Source organism: Argiope bruennichi, chromosome 3 (genome assembly GCF_947563725.1).
Source record: "Argiope bruennichi chromosome 3, qqArgBrue1.1, whole genome shotgun sequence".
In the NCBI taxonomy this organism is placed as follows: domain Eukaryota; kingdom Metazoa; phylum Arthropoda; class Arachnida; order Araneae; family Araneidae; genus Argiope; species Argiope bruennichi.
Window position 1 is genome coordinate 118,301,508 of NC_079153.1, and position 15,300 is coordinate 118,316,807.

General features: G+C 26.3%; 1 protein-coding gene across 1 annotated transcript in view; it reads right to left on the bottom strand.

The window, feature by feature from the left end:
• The window catches only part of LOC129964135 (neuropilin and tolloid-like protein 2), a 441,435-nt gene that overhangs the window by 35,621 nt on the left and 390,514 nt on the right, over window positions 1–15,300 (bottom strand). Inside the window, exons 7-8 of the mRNA XM_056078827.1 lie at window positions 7,341–7,364; window positions 5,781–5,917 (exon numbers count right to left, since the gene is read on the bottom strand). Of these exons, the coding sequence (XP_055934802.1) occupies window positions 5,781–5,917; window positions 7,341–7,364 (161 nt within the window). The remainder of the gene's footprint in view (window positions 1–5,780; window positions 5,918–7,340; window positions 7,365–15,300) is intronic.

Here is a 15,300-nt window from a genome sequence, read left to right on the forward strand (position 1 = left end):
CTGAGGGTGGGGAAGAGGGACTTAACACGAAGTAAAGGTGATGAAACATTGACTCGAAATAACTGCTTCCTAGGCAGAAGGAGTTTGAATAGGCAAAAGCCTGCAACACCTCCCTACGGAGGATCTCTCGGAATTTCCAGATTAAAAGCTTTGCATATAGATGACTGAAGAAGTCCCTCGATATGTGCAATAAAAAGACTTTTAAAATCCTTTTTCCTTCTTTTCACTTTTACGATCCGAAACGGTAACTGTCCCACTTGTTTGAATATATTTATTCTATTTTTTCGCAAATTTATGAGAGGAACGATGCGGAAAGATGCATGAAAGACTTTTCTTTCACGTTCGACTCAGTTGTTCTCGGAGAGATAAATGAACAATTTTAGAAATGAAATCATTCCTTTTTTTTCTTGCTTAGGATCGGAACCGGTAAAAAGAAAATTCAACGCATTTTGTTTGTAACTCGAAATAAAAGTTAAGGATTTGGATCGGTGTTCCTTTGTTACTGTTGGATTTAATTCAGTTACCATACTTCAGAACGCACATAGCTCACAACTTCGTGAATTTTGCTTAGTTTTCCTGAAAGCTGCATAAAATGAAACAAGAATCTATCAGCGATCTTCAACTTTTTAATGATAATTCAATCAAATGCATAAATTAAATTTTATTTTTTATTTTTAAGTGAACATATTTTTTGGAAGACTGCATAGATTAAATATAATGCTATTCAATATAAATCTGTAATCTATAATTTCTGTCTAATACAGAAAAATGTATTAGTAATACAATGGACCTTACAAAAGAAGTATTATTTAAAAAACAAGTATCTGTAAGAAATGTCATAAAGTTTGTATGATTAAAGGTTATGTTTTGAATGTGGTGACTGCGTCTTTTTAAATGTGATTTAGATTTTTGTTACAACCATATAAATATAATGGAGAATTTATGTAAATTGATTCTTTCTAGTCCAGCCTCTTTATTTATATTAATTTTTCAGAATTTCATTGAATTCATCAATAATTGCATAAGCATTGTATTGGCAATTATTGGCAGGCTAATGCAAAAATCAAAATTTTATTTATATTAAAGAAATATAGTTTTTGGAATTCTGTGTAGAATAAATAGAATGCCATTTAATAAAAATCTGTAATCTATACTTTCTATCCAGTACAGAAAAATGTATTAGTAATGTAATGAACATTACAAAACACGTATCAGTTGAAAAAAAAAAACAATATTTATTAACAGCCCTTTTAAAATGTCTTGAAGTTTACGTGATTAAACGTGAATTACGTTTGAATGTGATGATCGCGTCTTTTTAGATGTGATTTAGTTTTTTTTAAACCATATAAATATGGACAGATAATTTATGTAAATTTACTTTGACTCTTTTTAGTCCAACCTCTTTATTTACATTAAATTTTCTGAAATTCATTGAATTCATTAATAATTGCATCAGCATTGTATTGACAATTCGATAAAATGCAGAAATCAAAATTTTATTTAGATTGGCCGAATATATTATTTGGAAATATTCATTGTAGAATGCTGTTCAGTACAAATAGTTACTATCTGCCATAATTATAAGTATTACCAAATTTAGTACTACAAATGTATATGAAATGTTTGGAAACAAATGTTTATTGAAAGCAGAATTGTTAAACAAGTATTTATTAAAGGTGCTTTTAAACCATTGTTAATCTTACTTGATTAAACGTAATATTATGAACGAGGGGACTGAGCCTTTTTAAGTGTGATTTAATTGTTTTTTAAAACGATATAAATATTGTTGAGGAATTTATTTAAATTTACTACGTCTGTTTTTCATATCTTCTTCACTTACATTAAATTTTCTGAATGTTATTTAAATCTTCAAATATTATATTACATAATATTTTAATTGAAATACTCGAAGAAATTTTTTTATTTATTTCTTTTTTAGTTACGCATTTTTTCATATCAATATTTATTTTATCAAACTGCATTTATTAATTTTATTCCTAGTTTTATTGCATTTTGATATCGAAGAACTACTTTTAGATTAAAAACATAACGTAAGAGGATTTTATTAACATTATTTGTATACAAAGATTACGACTCGTAAATTTTATTTCCTATTAAAATTTTATTATAATTAAATTTTTATATAATTTAGTGTCTGATTTTCCATGAAAGAAAATGATTCAGATGTATCTTTTAATAATTAATTAATATATATAAGATATATTAATTAATTAATAAGATATATATATATATATATATATATATATATATATATATATATATGTAATTAGTTATATATAAGATAATTATTTATATAAAATATATTTTACAAATGGGCAACCTAACAGAAAATATTATCCAAAGATGATAGATTTTTGATGCGATAATAATACAAAGAAAATCGACCCAATGAGATACAGAAACGAGCAAAATCAAGTTTTGTATGAGTTTCGGAAATTTGCACGACAGGTGATGAGTTTATTATTATTAATTATAAATGAATATAACATTTTTAATCGGTTTACAATTGGAAAGTACGTAACTGCATTATAAGACAATTTGTTGAATGAAATAAATAAACATAATTGTTATAAAATGCAAAAGATTTTAACCCGTAACTGGAGAAATGAATTTTCTTATGCGGCCAGAGACATGGTATCAAAATGATTCCTTGTTATTTTTCTTTTTTTGTAAACAGTATTGGAATTTATTTTGGAAACACAATACATTCTGGAAATCATGTAGTTATCAAAATTATTAAAAATGTGAAATGTTATAATTTTAAATGTTGGAAAGATGTTATAAGAAAAATCTAAACAATCTTTTAATGAGTATTTACTTCGTTTATATATTGCGGTATTATATTAATGTTAATAATTATTAGAATGTAACAAACAAAAATGAAGATTACGACATTTTAAAATATTATTTTAAGAATATTTATTTATTCTTTTTTTATTATTCAAATTAAAAGCAGTTTCAGCGACATGGAGTCAATGATTCCATAAATAACAACAAAAACTTTGAAAAAGAATAACGCCGTTATATGTATGCGTTCATACTTAGACTTTTACCAACATAGTGCTGAAAGAACAACTTGAAGGTACAGAGGACATGATTGTCTCCAAGGACAAAATACCACGTGGTAATCAGAGCTAATGAACAAAGTGGAGTCATTTTGACTCCCGTCTCCAGTTACAGTTTAATAAAAATTGGGTAAAATCACCATAATTGAATGAAATAAACATCGCAAATGCAAATACCAGAATAACAAAATAAATTATGTGAAATTCTTATAATTATGATAGTAAATAATTTTATAAAACCTATTGTTTTCATAGGCGAAACTTTATGCAAATATACATGTAAATGGATGTTATTTTAATTTATACTTAATGTATACGTTATTGTTAAAGTATGAAATTCGTTATTTTATGGAATAAGTCGAATTTATATCATGAAATAGCTAGATATAATTGATGCATTATTTCATGAAATAACTAAGAATTCTAAGAAATAACTGAATCATAAATTTTAAAGACAACATATACAATCCTTAATATACACTGCAGTTTCTTTTCTGCGGAAACTGAATGCAATAGATTCTAAGGTAGCATCCTAAGTTGGATATTCGTAGCCGAAGGGTAACAGTTGAGGTCACTTTATACGAGATTAGCAAACTCGTCAAGCGCTGTTAACTGCTATAATATTCGCGCATTGATTTAGCTGCGTCGTGAGCACGCACCTCGGATAGTCGGCGATAACGTTGTTTGATGGCACTTGTGAGAGCTTTCAGCGAAATTGAGTAGTTACAGCAGCAACAGCGCAGCCTTAAGAATGGATTTCGCAAAGAAGTGCATAGAAAATGAATGCCATAGTGTTTCTGATACAGAGTTATTAATAAATAATAAAGTATGTTATGCTTGGCTAATCTTTGTTGGTAATTTGGAATATTTTATTTAAACAAGTATTGATTTAATGGAGATAATGTGTTTTGACCTGCACTGTAGTCTTTAGAGTTTAGGTTCTTTATTTCGTCTAGAGGAATATACATTTATCAATTACTTCTTTGCTCTCGGAGGGATCCTCTAAGGAACCATTCAAGATGGTGCATCATTTTGATGTTTCATTTATTCATTTTTTTAATTTTAATTGTTAAAAATACCTCAGAGTGGTAAGAAGACGAAGATTAAATTTTTAGGGAAATTCAATTTAAAATAATTATAAATATTATTTTCCAGAGTTATAAACAAGTCGGTCGTTGCATTAGATGAATAATTATGCATCGAATTACTTTTCCGAGTGAAAAGGGTTAATATGTTTGAACAGATCTGAATGAATAAAATTAACATTAAATAGATAAATGATGAGATTGAGATCATAGCGCCTTTAACTTTGAAGTGAATAATACTAATATAATTTGTCTAATAAAAATAAGTGATTTTAAAATATTAAACTTAGATTTGATGTAATTCTTAAAAATCGATAAAGCTTTAAAAACTTACATAAACATACCGGCTTAGCACATATTAAAAAGCGATTTCCTTTCAGCCTTTGCCTTTTTTCCTTAGTTATTTTTTGAATTAGTTACCAATTATTTGAGTTAAAAAAGTAACATAAAATGTACACAACGATCATACTTTTTATAAGAACTTTTAATTTTAAATAAAAATTATATAATGATTTTTGTTATCAACATAAATAAGTTATTGAAGTAAAATCATTATAAAATACCATTTTAAAAACAATGAAACAATTTAGATATATTTGTAATATACGCAATTCCGATATCTTTTACATAGTTTTTAAAAATTACTAGCAGTTTGCAAGAAGTGATCATGATAATGATTCAGTTGTAAACTGTTTTTAGTCTACAACTGAACCAGTATTTTAATTTTTGCAGTTTGTTAATGAGAACAATAACAATTACTGTTTAACACTTTAATAGGTCATTTTTTTCTAGTTACGGTATATAAAAATATTTCTTGGATTGAGATGTGCTTATGAGAATTGATTCATTTAGCTTATTAAATAAATTTAATTTGATTAATTAATTTGGTTAATTAATAATTAAGTAACAAATTAAGACAAACCATTTTGTGTGAGATTAGGAACTGAAGCATCAAAGTTTCTCTCTTTTTGAAAAATTTATCCAACCTACGTAACTCCATACAAGAATTAATGAATTTGGTGGGAAACTTACTTCCCATGACCCTAGAAAGGGTTAATAAATGTTTTATAGCAAAAGATGTGAAACAAAGAAAATTTTCGAACAGTTTTTTAGTTCTTTTTCTGACATTAATTAAAAGATAGCTGTGAAAAAGAAGGAATATTGAAAAAAATATCTGCTTATATAATAGATTCCTGTTAACAAGTCGGCATGAATGAAGCTTATTCCAATAAACCTGATTAAAATAGACTGTTTGAGCCAAACTTTGGCTTTTGATTATCATAATGACGATTGGAATTTTAGTATTAATCTAAGAATATAAGTCAGACAGAAACGTTTAAGCAGATTTTCTAATTATTTCGAGGCATAACAAAACGATGGAATTCGTTACAATGCGATATACCGATATTTATTAAGTGCTTCTAACACCAATCAAACAACGATATCTAAGTATTAAAGACAAACATGCTCTATAAAATAATTCTATTTTCCTTATCGATAAGTATTTAAATAAGTATTTCAAAAGAGCTAATAAATTTGCTTCATAATAAATGTGAAGCAAAGTTCAGCATGCCTCGAATGAACTACAATCAATAAAGTAATATCTTACTTTCCAGCCTTCTTGCACTTTTATGACCCACGTGCAATCAAGGGGAACTTTCCAAGTCAGGGAATAGTTCAAGATGGATTTGCTTATGTCCTCGGGGCTTATCAGTCCACCTGGTCCGCCCTTGGGATACGTGCAATCTGCAAACGACAGAGAAAGAAAAAAGAATGAACAAGCAGAACACTTTTGTTCGACAAGCATCCCCCTCCAGAAGAAAAAAAATTCACTCGGTCAAAGCCAGCAGCAGTGTGCTTGATTATGTCTGCCAAAACAACTTGCTGGCTTCCCCTTTCCTCCCAAATTTGCATTTCTCTTACCTAAGGTTGGTAGTTTATCGATTAAAAGTCTGACTATCCAATTAGAATTCCGTGTTTGGTGAAAAGAGCTTTTAGGTGAAATATTAGCACTTCTAACGTACCATTAGGCGTTTCGAGAAGTTTCTTTTTTAATTTGATCAGATAAAAAGCTTATGTAAATGGCCACACTTAGTTTTACTGATTAGAGCCGCCTCGTTTCGCTGGGTTGCGTTTATTACTCTGAATTAAGGTGACAGAACAGTAATTGGACTGTTATGTTATTTATCTTGATTCCATCGTAAAGAATGGATTCTTTTATCCTCAGAAGTTTTATTAAATGTATAGTTCATCAAATGGCTCTAAAATGTTTCCTCAAGCATTATTTGTCATCCAATCACTCAACAACCTTGATTCGTGTTAAAACCAGAGCATTTCAAAACTATTTTTGATTTTATATTTTAGTTACATCTTTTTTGTTATGTAGATAAGATATTTATATTCTAGTTTAATGTGCACATTTATTAATATGATATTTAATCATTTTCCCTTGAAATAATGGAATTACATTTAAAACTACAAAAATATGTCCGATTTTGATTAAAATGAATGAGAAATCTTCTTTTTCTGATATTCAACATGCCAGCTGCCAACTTTCATATAAACTGTAATACTTTAAGAACAAAACATACAAATATTATAAGCATGTAATGAAATTTAACTGCCAGATGTTTTGGTTTCAAAATTATACTGTGAATCATTCAAAAAAGAATTGATACATTTAAATAGATGTTACATTTGCCTTTATTCGTTAACCTTCAGCTGCTATATCTGTATATTCGTATGGATTATTTAGCTAATAATTTCTCTAAGCTGCTGTACAAAAGAATTTATTATTTCTAACTGAAATTATGAAAACAATTCTGGCTATTAATACATCACTTATGAAAAACTGATAAAAAGAAATGATGATTTAGATAATATGATAAGGTTAATAAACTTCAGAATATTTTTAATTTAATATATTTAATTTAAAAAACTTAATTGAACACTTTTGATTTTAGGCAAACGTATTGGTTTAAAACCTATCCAGTGTTAAAAAATTAGAAGGTTACAGGATTTTTAGCATTGAATTCTTGAAAACTCTTTTTCAAAAGTTTTTCTTTGCTACTTTAAGTTAATCTTTTCTTTGATGAACATAAAATAGCAATTGCATATGAGAACATATTTTGTTCAATAATTGAAAAAAAAAAGGTTAAAATGAACTTACCTTCCGCTTGAGGTCTATCGAAATCTGAAAAAGAAAATTCCAGTGAGTTCCGATTATTGATAAAAACAGATCTTAAATTACATGAAAAAAGTAAATAAAATCTGAAAAAGAAAAATTTCAGTAAATTCCGATTATTGATAAAAACAAATATGAAATTATATAAAAAACATTTAAAATTTGAAAAAGAAAATTCCAGTGAATTCCAATTATTGAAAAATAAACAGATATGAAAATAAACAATTCAATACTAAAAAAGAAAATTCCAGTAAATTCCAATTTTTGAAATATACAGATATGAAATGATATGAAAACAAACATTTAAAATCTGAAAAAAAAAATTCCAGTGAATTCCAATTATTGAAAAAAAAAAAAAAAAAAACAGATATGAAATGATAGGGAAGCAAACATTTAAAATCTGAAAACAAATGATAAATTTGTTAGATAAAAAAATACTAATTTGGTAGAAAAGAAAACAAATATTATAAGTTTGAAAACGAATAATATGATAGATACAAAGTAAAAACAGATATGAAAACAGACGTTAAAACATTATTATAAAATAAATATTTCAATCATTCATAGATAAAAAATAAATTTCAACTCAAGCTTTAAAAAAATCGTTTTGTTATATACTAGCCGCCTTTGGCGACCAGCCGGTTCGCCAATCCTAATGTTCGTTAAAATTTTAATAATTAAATATTTTATGCAATTCCAACTTCAATAGATTCTTCAGCAAAATATTTTAAAACTTCAAATTTTGATAGTCATATAATTCCCTCATAATATTATAAAGGCCTTCAGTCATAACGTAATATGTATCTCTCTCATTTTCTGTAACCCCTCGTAGAATGTATGCTTTAAATTAAAGTGTAAATGATTAATCTGCAATTAATATAATAATATTTTTTTACTGAAACAAAGCATTTTTTTAAAATAATATTATTATTGATAATAGAGTCACTGAGCGTTTAAACTTTATGGGCACTAAAGAATATCTTTCTTAATTTATGTAATATCTCAAGAATTTGTCAACGAAATTTTCTCAGATTCATCATGAACAGATCGATTCATTAACAATGTTTCATTTTAAATGCATCAAACACTAAGAAAATAAAATGAATCGTTTAAAATAATCGGTCTAAAACAGGTTTAAAAAAACTACTTAAAAAAACGATGTACTTAAAACTATAAGCATATACAAAAAATATATATAACTAACATAAATACAATTTAATTAAAAAAAGCATGCAACTAACCTAAAAATAATTTAAATCATTGAAAACAGGTTTAAAAAACTACTTAAAAAACGATGTACTTAAAACTATAAGCATATACAAAAAATATATAACTAACATAAATACAATTTACTTACAAAAGCATGCAACTAACCTAAAAATAATTTAAATCGTCCGTTCATAACGGTTGTCATGGCAACAATCAGAACACAGTGCGCATGCGTGAATTTTCTTCGCCAGTTACGTTAACACAAATGCTTGAATTTTTCTACGCCAGTTGGGGTAACGCTATGCAGATTTTACATTTTTAATTTCATTTATTCTGTGTTATTTTAATTCAAAAGTACTTCAGAATGAATCTGAAACATGGATTAATTAAAAATGTTTAATTTTAAATGCATCAAACATTAAGAAAATAAACAGAATCGTTTGAAATAATCCGCCGAAAAATATTAACCCTAGCCTCATTACTGTTGGGAGAAAATAAAACGGAAGCCTTAGTCATTTGGCGGTGGAGAAAATGAAAGATTTTTTTGGCGAAAAAGTTGGCGGTGGGGAAAATGGAAGATTTTTTTGGCGGGAAAGTTAGTTTTTAATTAATAATTAAAATTCTAATTAAAAATTCGAAAAAAGGAACCCCAGGTGCACATTCCCGACCTCCAAGGTACACATGTACCAAATTTGGTAGCTGTAGGTCAAACGGTCTGGCCTGTAGAGCGCCAACACACACACACACACACACACACACACACACACACACACACACACACACACATTGAGCTTTATTATAAGTATAGATAAAATATATGAGACATGAGATCAATTAAATTCATTTCACATTTTCTCATCTATTTAAATTCCACATCACAAAATTATTAAATCTGCTTAGCTATATTTATAATTTCTATTTGTGATGTATAAAAATACTTTGAAATAAAAACTCGTCATTTGCTAAAGTCTCGCAACATCTTATAAAGAAAGAACAGAAAATTTTTAGAAAAAGAAACTTCTTAGAGTCTCCAGCATTTCTTAGTTCTACTTCTTGTTTTGCATTTCTGAGAACTCATCACATTTTTCGCTCTTCTTTTGAAGTTCTGGCATAAGGTGAGATTCTCACATTAACATATTTTTTTTTCTTTACTTTAGTGTCTAAGCAAGATATTTGCTTTGCACGCAAACTGAAAAACAAAAGCGATAATTCTATTGAAGTTTTAATATTGTTTATTTCAAAGTTCATTAAGTTAATTAGATTAGAAATATTATTCAATAAATTTCACTCCAATGTTTCAAAAAGTTGGAATTTCTCGAATTAAATAATTAAAGAAAGGAAAATCGATGTGACGTATTCTCTTATTATTTTGTTGAAGAAAACAGTTACAAAAAAAGAGGTTAAATTATTGAATTTCTTTTGTTTGGAGTCGTTGAATTTAAACGAATTTGGCTGCTTATTTTATCACTAAACTTTAGAGACCAACTAATTTACTGGGAAATATTGTTTCTGTTTAATTTAAATTAAATTTCTTACGCTGAATCTCACGTTTAAGATTCACTCAAAAATATTTTTAAATATCAAATTGCAATAAAGATCAAAACCGAGTTTTTAATAGTCTTGTATCATTTATAGTCATTGTTCATGTGAACCATCCTAATAGAGGTAAGTTCCTTGGTATTATATTGCTATTAAAAACGTTATTGTCTGAATTATTTATTTTCTAAATTTTACAATATTAAGACTTTAATTTCTTATTATACAGGTATTAACGGAATCCATCTTCCTTTACATTCAGTAATGGAAGAAAAATGGAAGGAAATGATTTTAATAAAATATTGGATTAAACAATGAAAACGATTTGAATTTTTGTTCAACACCGAAATTTATTATTGAAAATTATACAAAAAATATTTTTAAAAAATTGCTAAATGAAAAGAAAATGCGCTATATATGAATTGGTATCATTAAAAAATAAAGTGTTAAATTTTAAAATGCTGTAAAAATTAGTTTGGTTCAGTATTATTTTTTTAGTTATCGTTAGAAAATTCCAAAAACTCGCTTAATTTTTAATTAGTTAAAATATAAAAAAAATATTCTGAAGTGTATATTTTAAGTACATATCTGTATGAAATTTAGTAGCTTTAGATCAAACGGTGTGTTCTACGAAGTGGCAATGACACACACACACACTTTATTATTATTTGTAGAAAGAGACAGGTTGAGACCTTCTATTACGAACGTTTAAATCGAGATATTATTAAGAGAAAAACATAATTATTGTTTATTTTAGTGAATTTTCAAAAATAACATCTTTAAAATTCACTAAGAGAGATAAACAGCAGACTTCCGTATAAATAAAGTGAATTCATATAACACAGAGAAAAAAATGCCCTATCACTTAAACTGAGTGATAAATAATCGCTAATCACACGTATTATAAATTAAATATTTTGAAATAATATTTGGCTTTTTATTTGCCGAGAGTTTGATTTTCTGTTCTTTTAAATATAATCTATTGCATATGAATATGAACAATTGTATCCGTTCAACCAGTTTCGTATTCGTTCGAACAATTGTTTTAGTATAGGTACAAAATAACCAAATGCATAGAAAAACATAAAGTCACATTAAAATTATATATATTTTAATATAATATGATATTAATTTAGCCTTTTTCAGTTAACTTATCCAAATAGAAGCATGTCAGATTTCTTATCTTAAAAAATTCTTGACACTTTTATTTTTCATTTTACATCAATTTTTTTTATTATAATTTTATAACAAGAATACAATATCTGCTGTAAAAGTTTGCTTTTAGCATTATTTACAACAGTAGTTTCTTGAAATGGTTTTTCACTTTGGCGATATATTTAAAACTTTTGCTATTTTTGCTTCAACATAAATTATTTTATCACGACTTCTCTGTATGACGTGAGTTATAGTAAACTTTTGATAATGAATAGATTTTACGAGGTTTTATTTCGTTTTATAAATAATATGCAATTTATCTTTACCGTTTAAGAAAAAAAAAATACAATTAGCATTCCCTTTCTACATCCAACGTATTTAACATTAGGGACTAGTTGTAAAACTTTTTGGAAAAAAGATTAATATTTTTGTAAAGTATTAGAGATTTCTTGATTATAACTATTTTTTGTTACAGCGTAATTATTCTTTCATAAAATGTATTGAAAAACATTCAAAAATTTTGTTGATTTTAACATCCAGATATAATTTTCCAAAACTTGCTGGTTGTTACAATTTGCCCTGAATATGGGGCAAGTTGTAACAGACGTGGGGTAAGTTTCAACAATAAAGACAACAATATTCAGAATTAATTTCTAACTATCAATTTTTTATTAATTAAAGTGCATAACGCATTTGATAATTGTTATCAATTGATGGACTAATAACAAATGATATCAAGTAATTTACAGCAAAATAACGATAAAATTCTTTACCCCAATCAACACAAAAATTACTCTGTGTCAGAATCACAGTTAGCTCAAGCAATTGATAGATTGCTTCATATCGTACCTTATTCTTTCAAATTAAACACTGAACCTATTTTTCTTCATCAGATATTTGGCATGTTTGTAATGTCTTTGCCTCAGGTTTGAAGTGCTCCTGGTATGAACACTGATTTCTCTGAAAAATAGCCCGGGTTAGAGACTAAATATTTCAAGATTGAATGTCCTTTTCCTTCGGTGCGGCGCGACTTCATTGTAAGGTGTGTAAGTTAGGAATTTTGAGAAAAAATTATTTACATTTTAAATTTTATTATTTTTTTAATAAATGATCTTCTGTTATACCTTTAGAGATTTGATCTTTGAAGATGATTATTGATATTTGAAAAAGAATGTCTAAATACATGAATCAAATTCAAATAAAACTCGCAATTTATAATATGTTACAACTTTCCCGACGATTTTATTGCAACTTATCCCATCGTATAGTTTTGATGATTTTTGCTGATTTATAAAAAATATTGCGATTAATAAAAAAATTAAATTAATATTTTAAAAGCTAATGTATATACAATGCAAATAAATAAAAATATTTTTAAAAGGATGAACTATCTTATCTTAAATTAAAATTCATGAAATCCTATTTTCTCCATTTACTTGTTAAAATCGAGGACGTATTCACAACTTTTGAGTTCTCGCTGGGTACTGACTGTGCTAATGTGATAATATCCTTCTTAAAAATCTTGTTTAGCAAAAATTATGATTAAATATTTCAAAAACTACCGCGTAGCATACGTGTTACTACTAGATCTTGACCCCTTTATTCCAAAAATTATTCGTTCAACTTTGATGTTCTATTCTAAACATAAATATATATTTTTATGCATACAATTTAAATTCTCTAAATTATAGCATCCATCCTTAATAATTCATAGAGGAATTTTAAAATGTATTGCTAATCTGAAATGTAATATTATATATAAAGTTTTAATTCTGTTACCGTTTCTACTTTAACCCTTTCTAGAGCCGTGAGAAGTATGCTCCCCACCAAATTTATCAATCTTTGTATGAAATTATGTAGGTTGGCATAAGTTCTAACAAACTGTTTTAGAAATACAGAAACTTAGATGCTTCAGTTCTTTATCTCACGCAAAATGATGTGTCTTGATTTGTTACTTAATTGTTAATTAACCAAATTAATTAATGAATCAAATTAAATTTATCTAATAAGCTAAATGAATCCCTTTCCTTTTTCTAATTTCAAGCCTAAAAATATTTTAACATAATATGATTAGAAAAAAAGACCCTTTAAAAGGTTAAAGGGGAAAAAATCAGCATTTGATTGATCGGGTCGGAAAAGTTTGATAGATTTTTATCTGTCATTTTTTGACGGCATTTCGAAGGCAGAATTTAGAGGTGAGAGGAGAAAAAGCATGGTTTAAGCATACCGGTAGATATTTCATAGTTGACATTGACAATAACACCTGTCACATTTGATTTTGTGACAGATGTTATTGTCATTTTGAATGAAAGCTTTTATGCTTTCACTGTTGTAGATACAATATATATGGTCCATAAATTACTGTTCAGTTATATTGTGTAATTTCACGATTTAAAATACGCTAAAACTATCATTATGAAAAAAAAAACATAAGCAATTAAATTTAGCTTCAATTTGGGAAATAATAATTAAATAAAAGTATTATTTGTAAGTAAATTACGTTCTATTATTTCCCTATTATAAAGAAAAAATCACATTAAAAATAAAGTATAAATACAATCGCAAAAAAATTATTGTAAAAAATATAAAAAAGCCAGAAAAGAATGAATAGTGTTATAATTTAGAATTTTTAAATAAAAGTGTCTATTTGAAAAATTATTACAGGATGACTGAATTTAAATTTTAAATGATTTTATAAATCATAAATAATTTGCCTATTGTTATTTAACTTATTATGTTGCTTATTTTAATAAATGAAATAAAATCCGCGAGATTTATAAAGCTTCTCAAATATGATGCACAATCAATGTAACCTTGAAAAATTTGATAATACCAAGTGAATTACAAAACTAATATAATTAGTGAATAATTCACGATAATAATTGTGCGATTTTTTTTTGGCACCAAACATTGAAATATCAAAAAAATTCTTCAAACGTTTCATTATTTTGCATATATATATATATATATATATATATATATATATATATATATATATATATATATATATATATATATATATATATATATATGTTTTTTTACGTCAATTTTTTACGAAAAAATTAATAGAACATCGATGTATTTAAAAACATTTTGAAGCAAATATCAAACTAAAAAACTCTAAAGAATTATTCTCTTTTCAGTGCATTAAGAAAATGAGATTTTTTAAAATCAAGAATCTGTAGACCAAAACAAAAATCGCAAATCATGAGACAGTAGAACTTCAAATAAATAGAAACTAGTCACATTTATAATACATTTTAATTTTAATACATGAGTGCTTGGGATTTTTTTGTTTCCTGAATATTTATTGAGTACAAATATATCCAATACAAATATATCCTTCTCTGTGACTCTCATTGTCTCTTCTTTGAATCTCTTTCATTTATAATTTTTATTTTAACCTTTCGATTATAGATAAAAAATTGTTTCTCTTTTTTAATGCATTGATAAAAGCGTTTCTCAAAATTTCATTTCTTATATTTATTATTCTTCAGTTTTTATGGCATTCATCTCAGCTTAAAAAAAGAAAAGAACACCTAAACCTTATCTGAAAACTGAAAAACCGTAAAGCGAACATTGTACCCAGTTTTTCCTTAAGATACATCTATATTCTAAATAGTCATATAAACTTTCATAATAAAACAAATTTCACTAATATTCTAAATTTCTATGAATGAATTTTTATTTTATGTACATTTATATTGTAAATATTTAATTCACTATAGAATAATAAAATTATTATGTTAGAATTAGTAATAATCGCATTCTAAAAATAATTTTAAAAATATCATTCGTAATTTCTTACTTTGAATAGATTCTGGTAGTCAAAAATATGGATGTTAAAACAAAGCTATGGAAGCTTTATATTCTGATAGAGATACACAAAATAAATTCAAGTTTTAATCAAATTTATATATTTTGACTTTTAGTGCATATCTAAGAATTTCTTACTTATGATTCAGTTGTATTTTAGATATTTTTTTGTTATGTTGTTCGATTTTCGGTAGGAAAATATTATTTCTCTCTTAAAAATATGTATCTG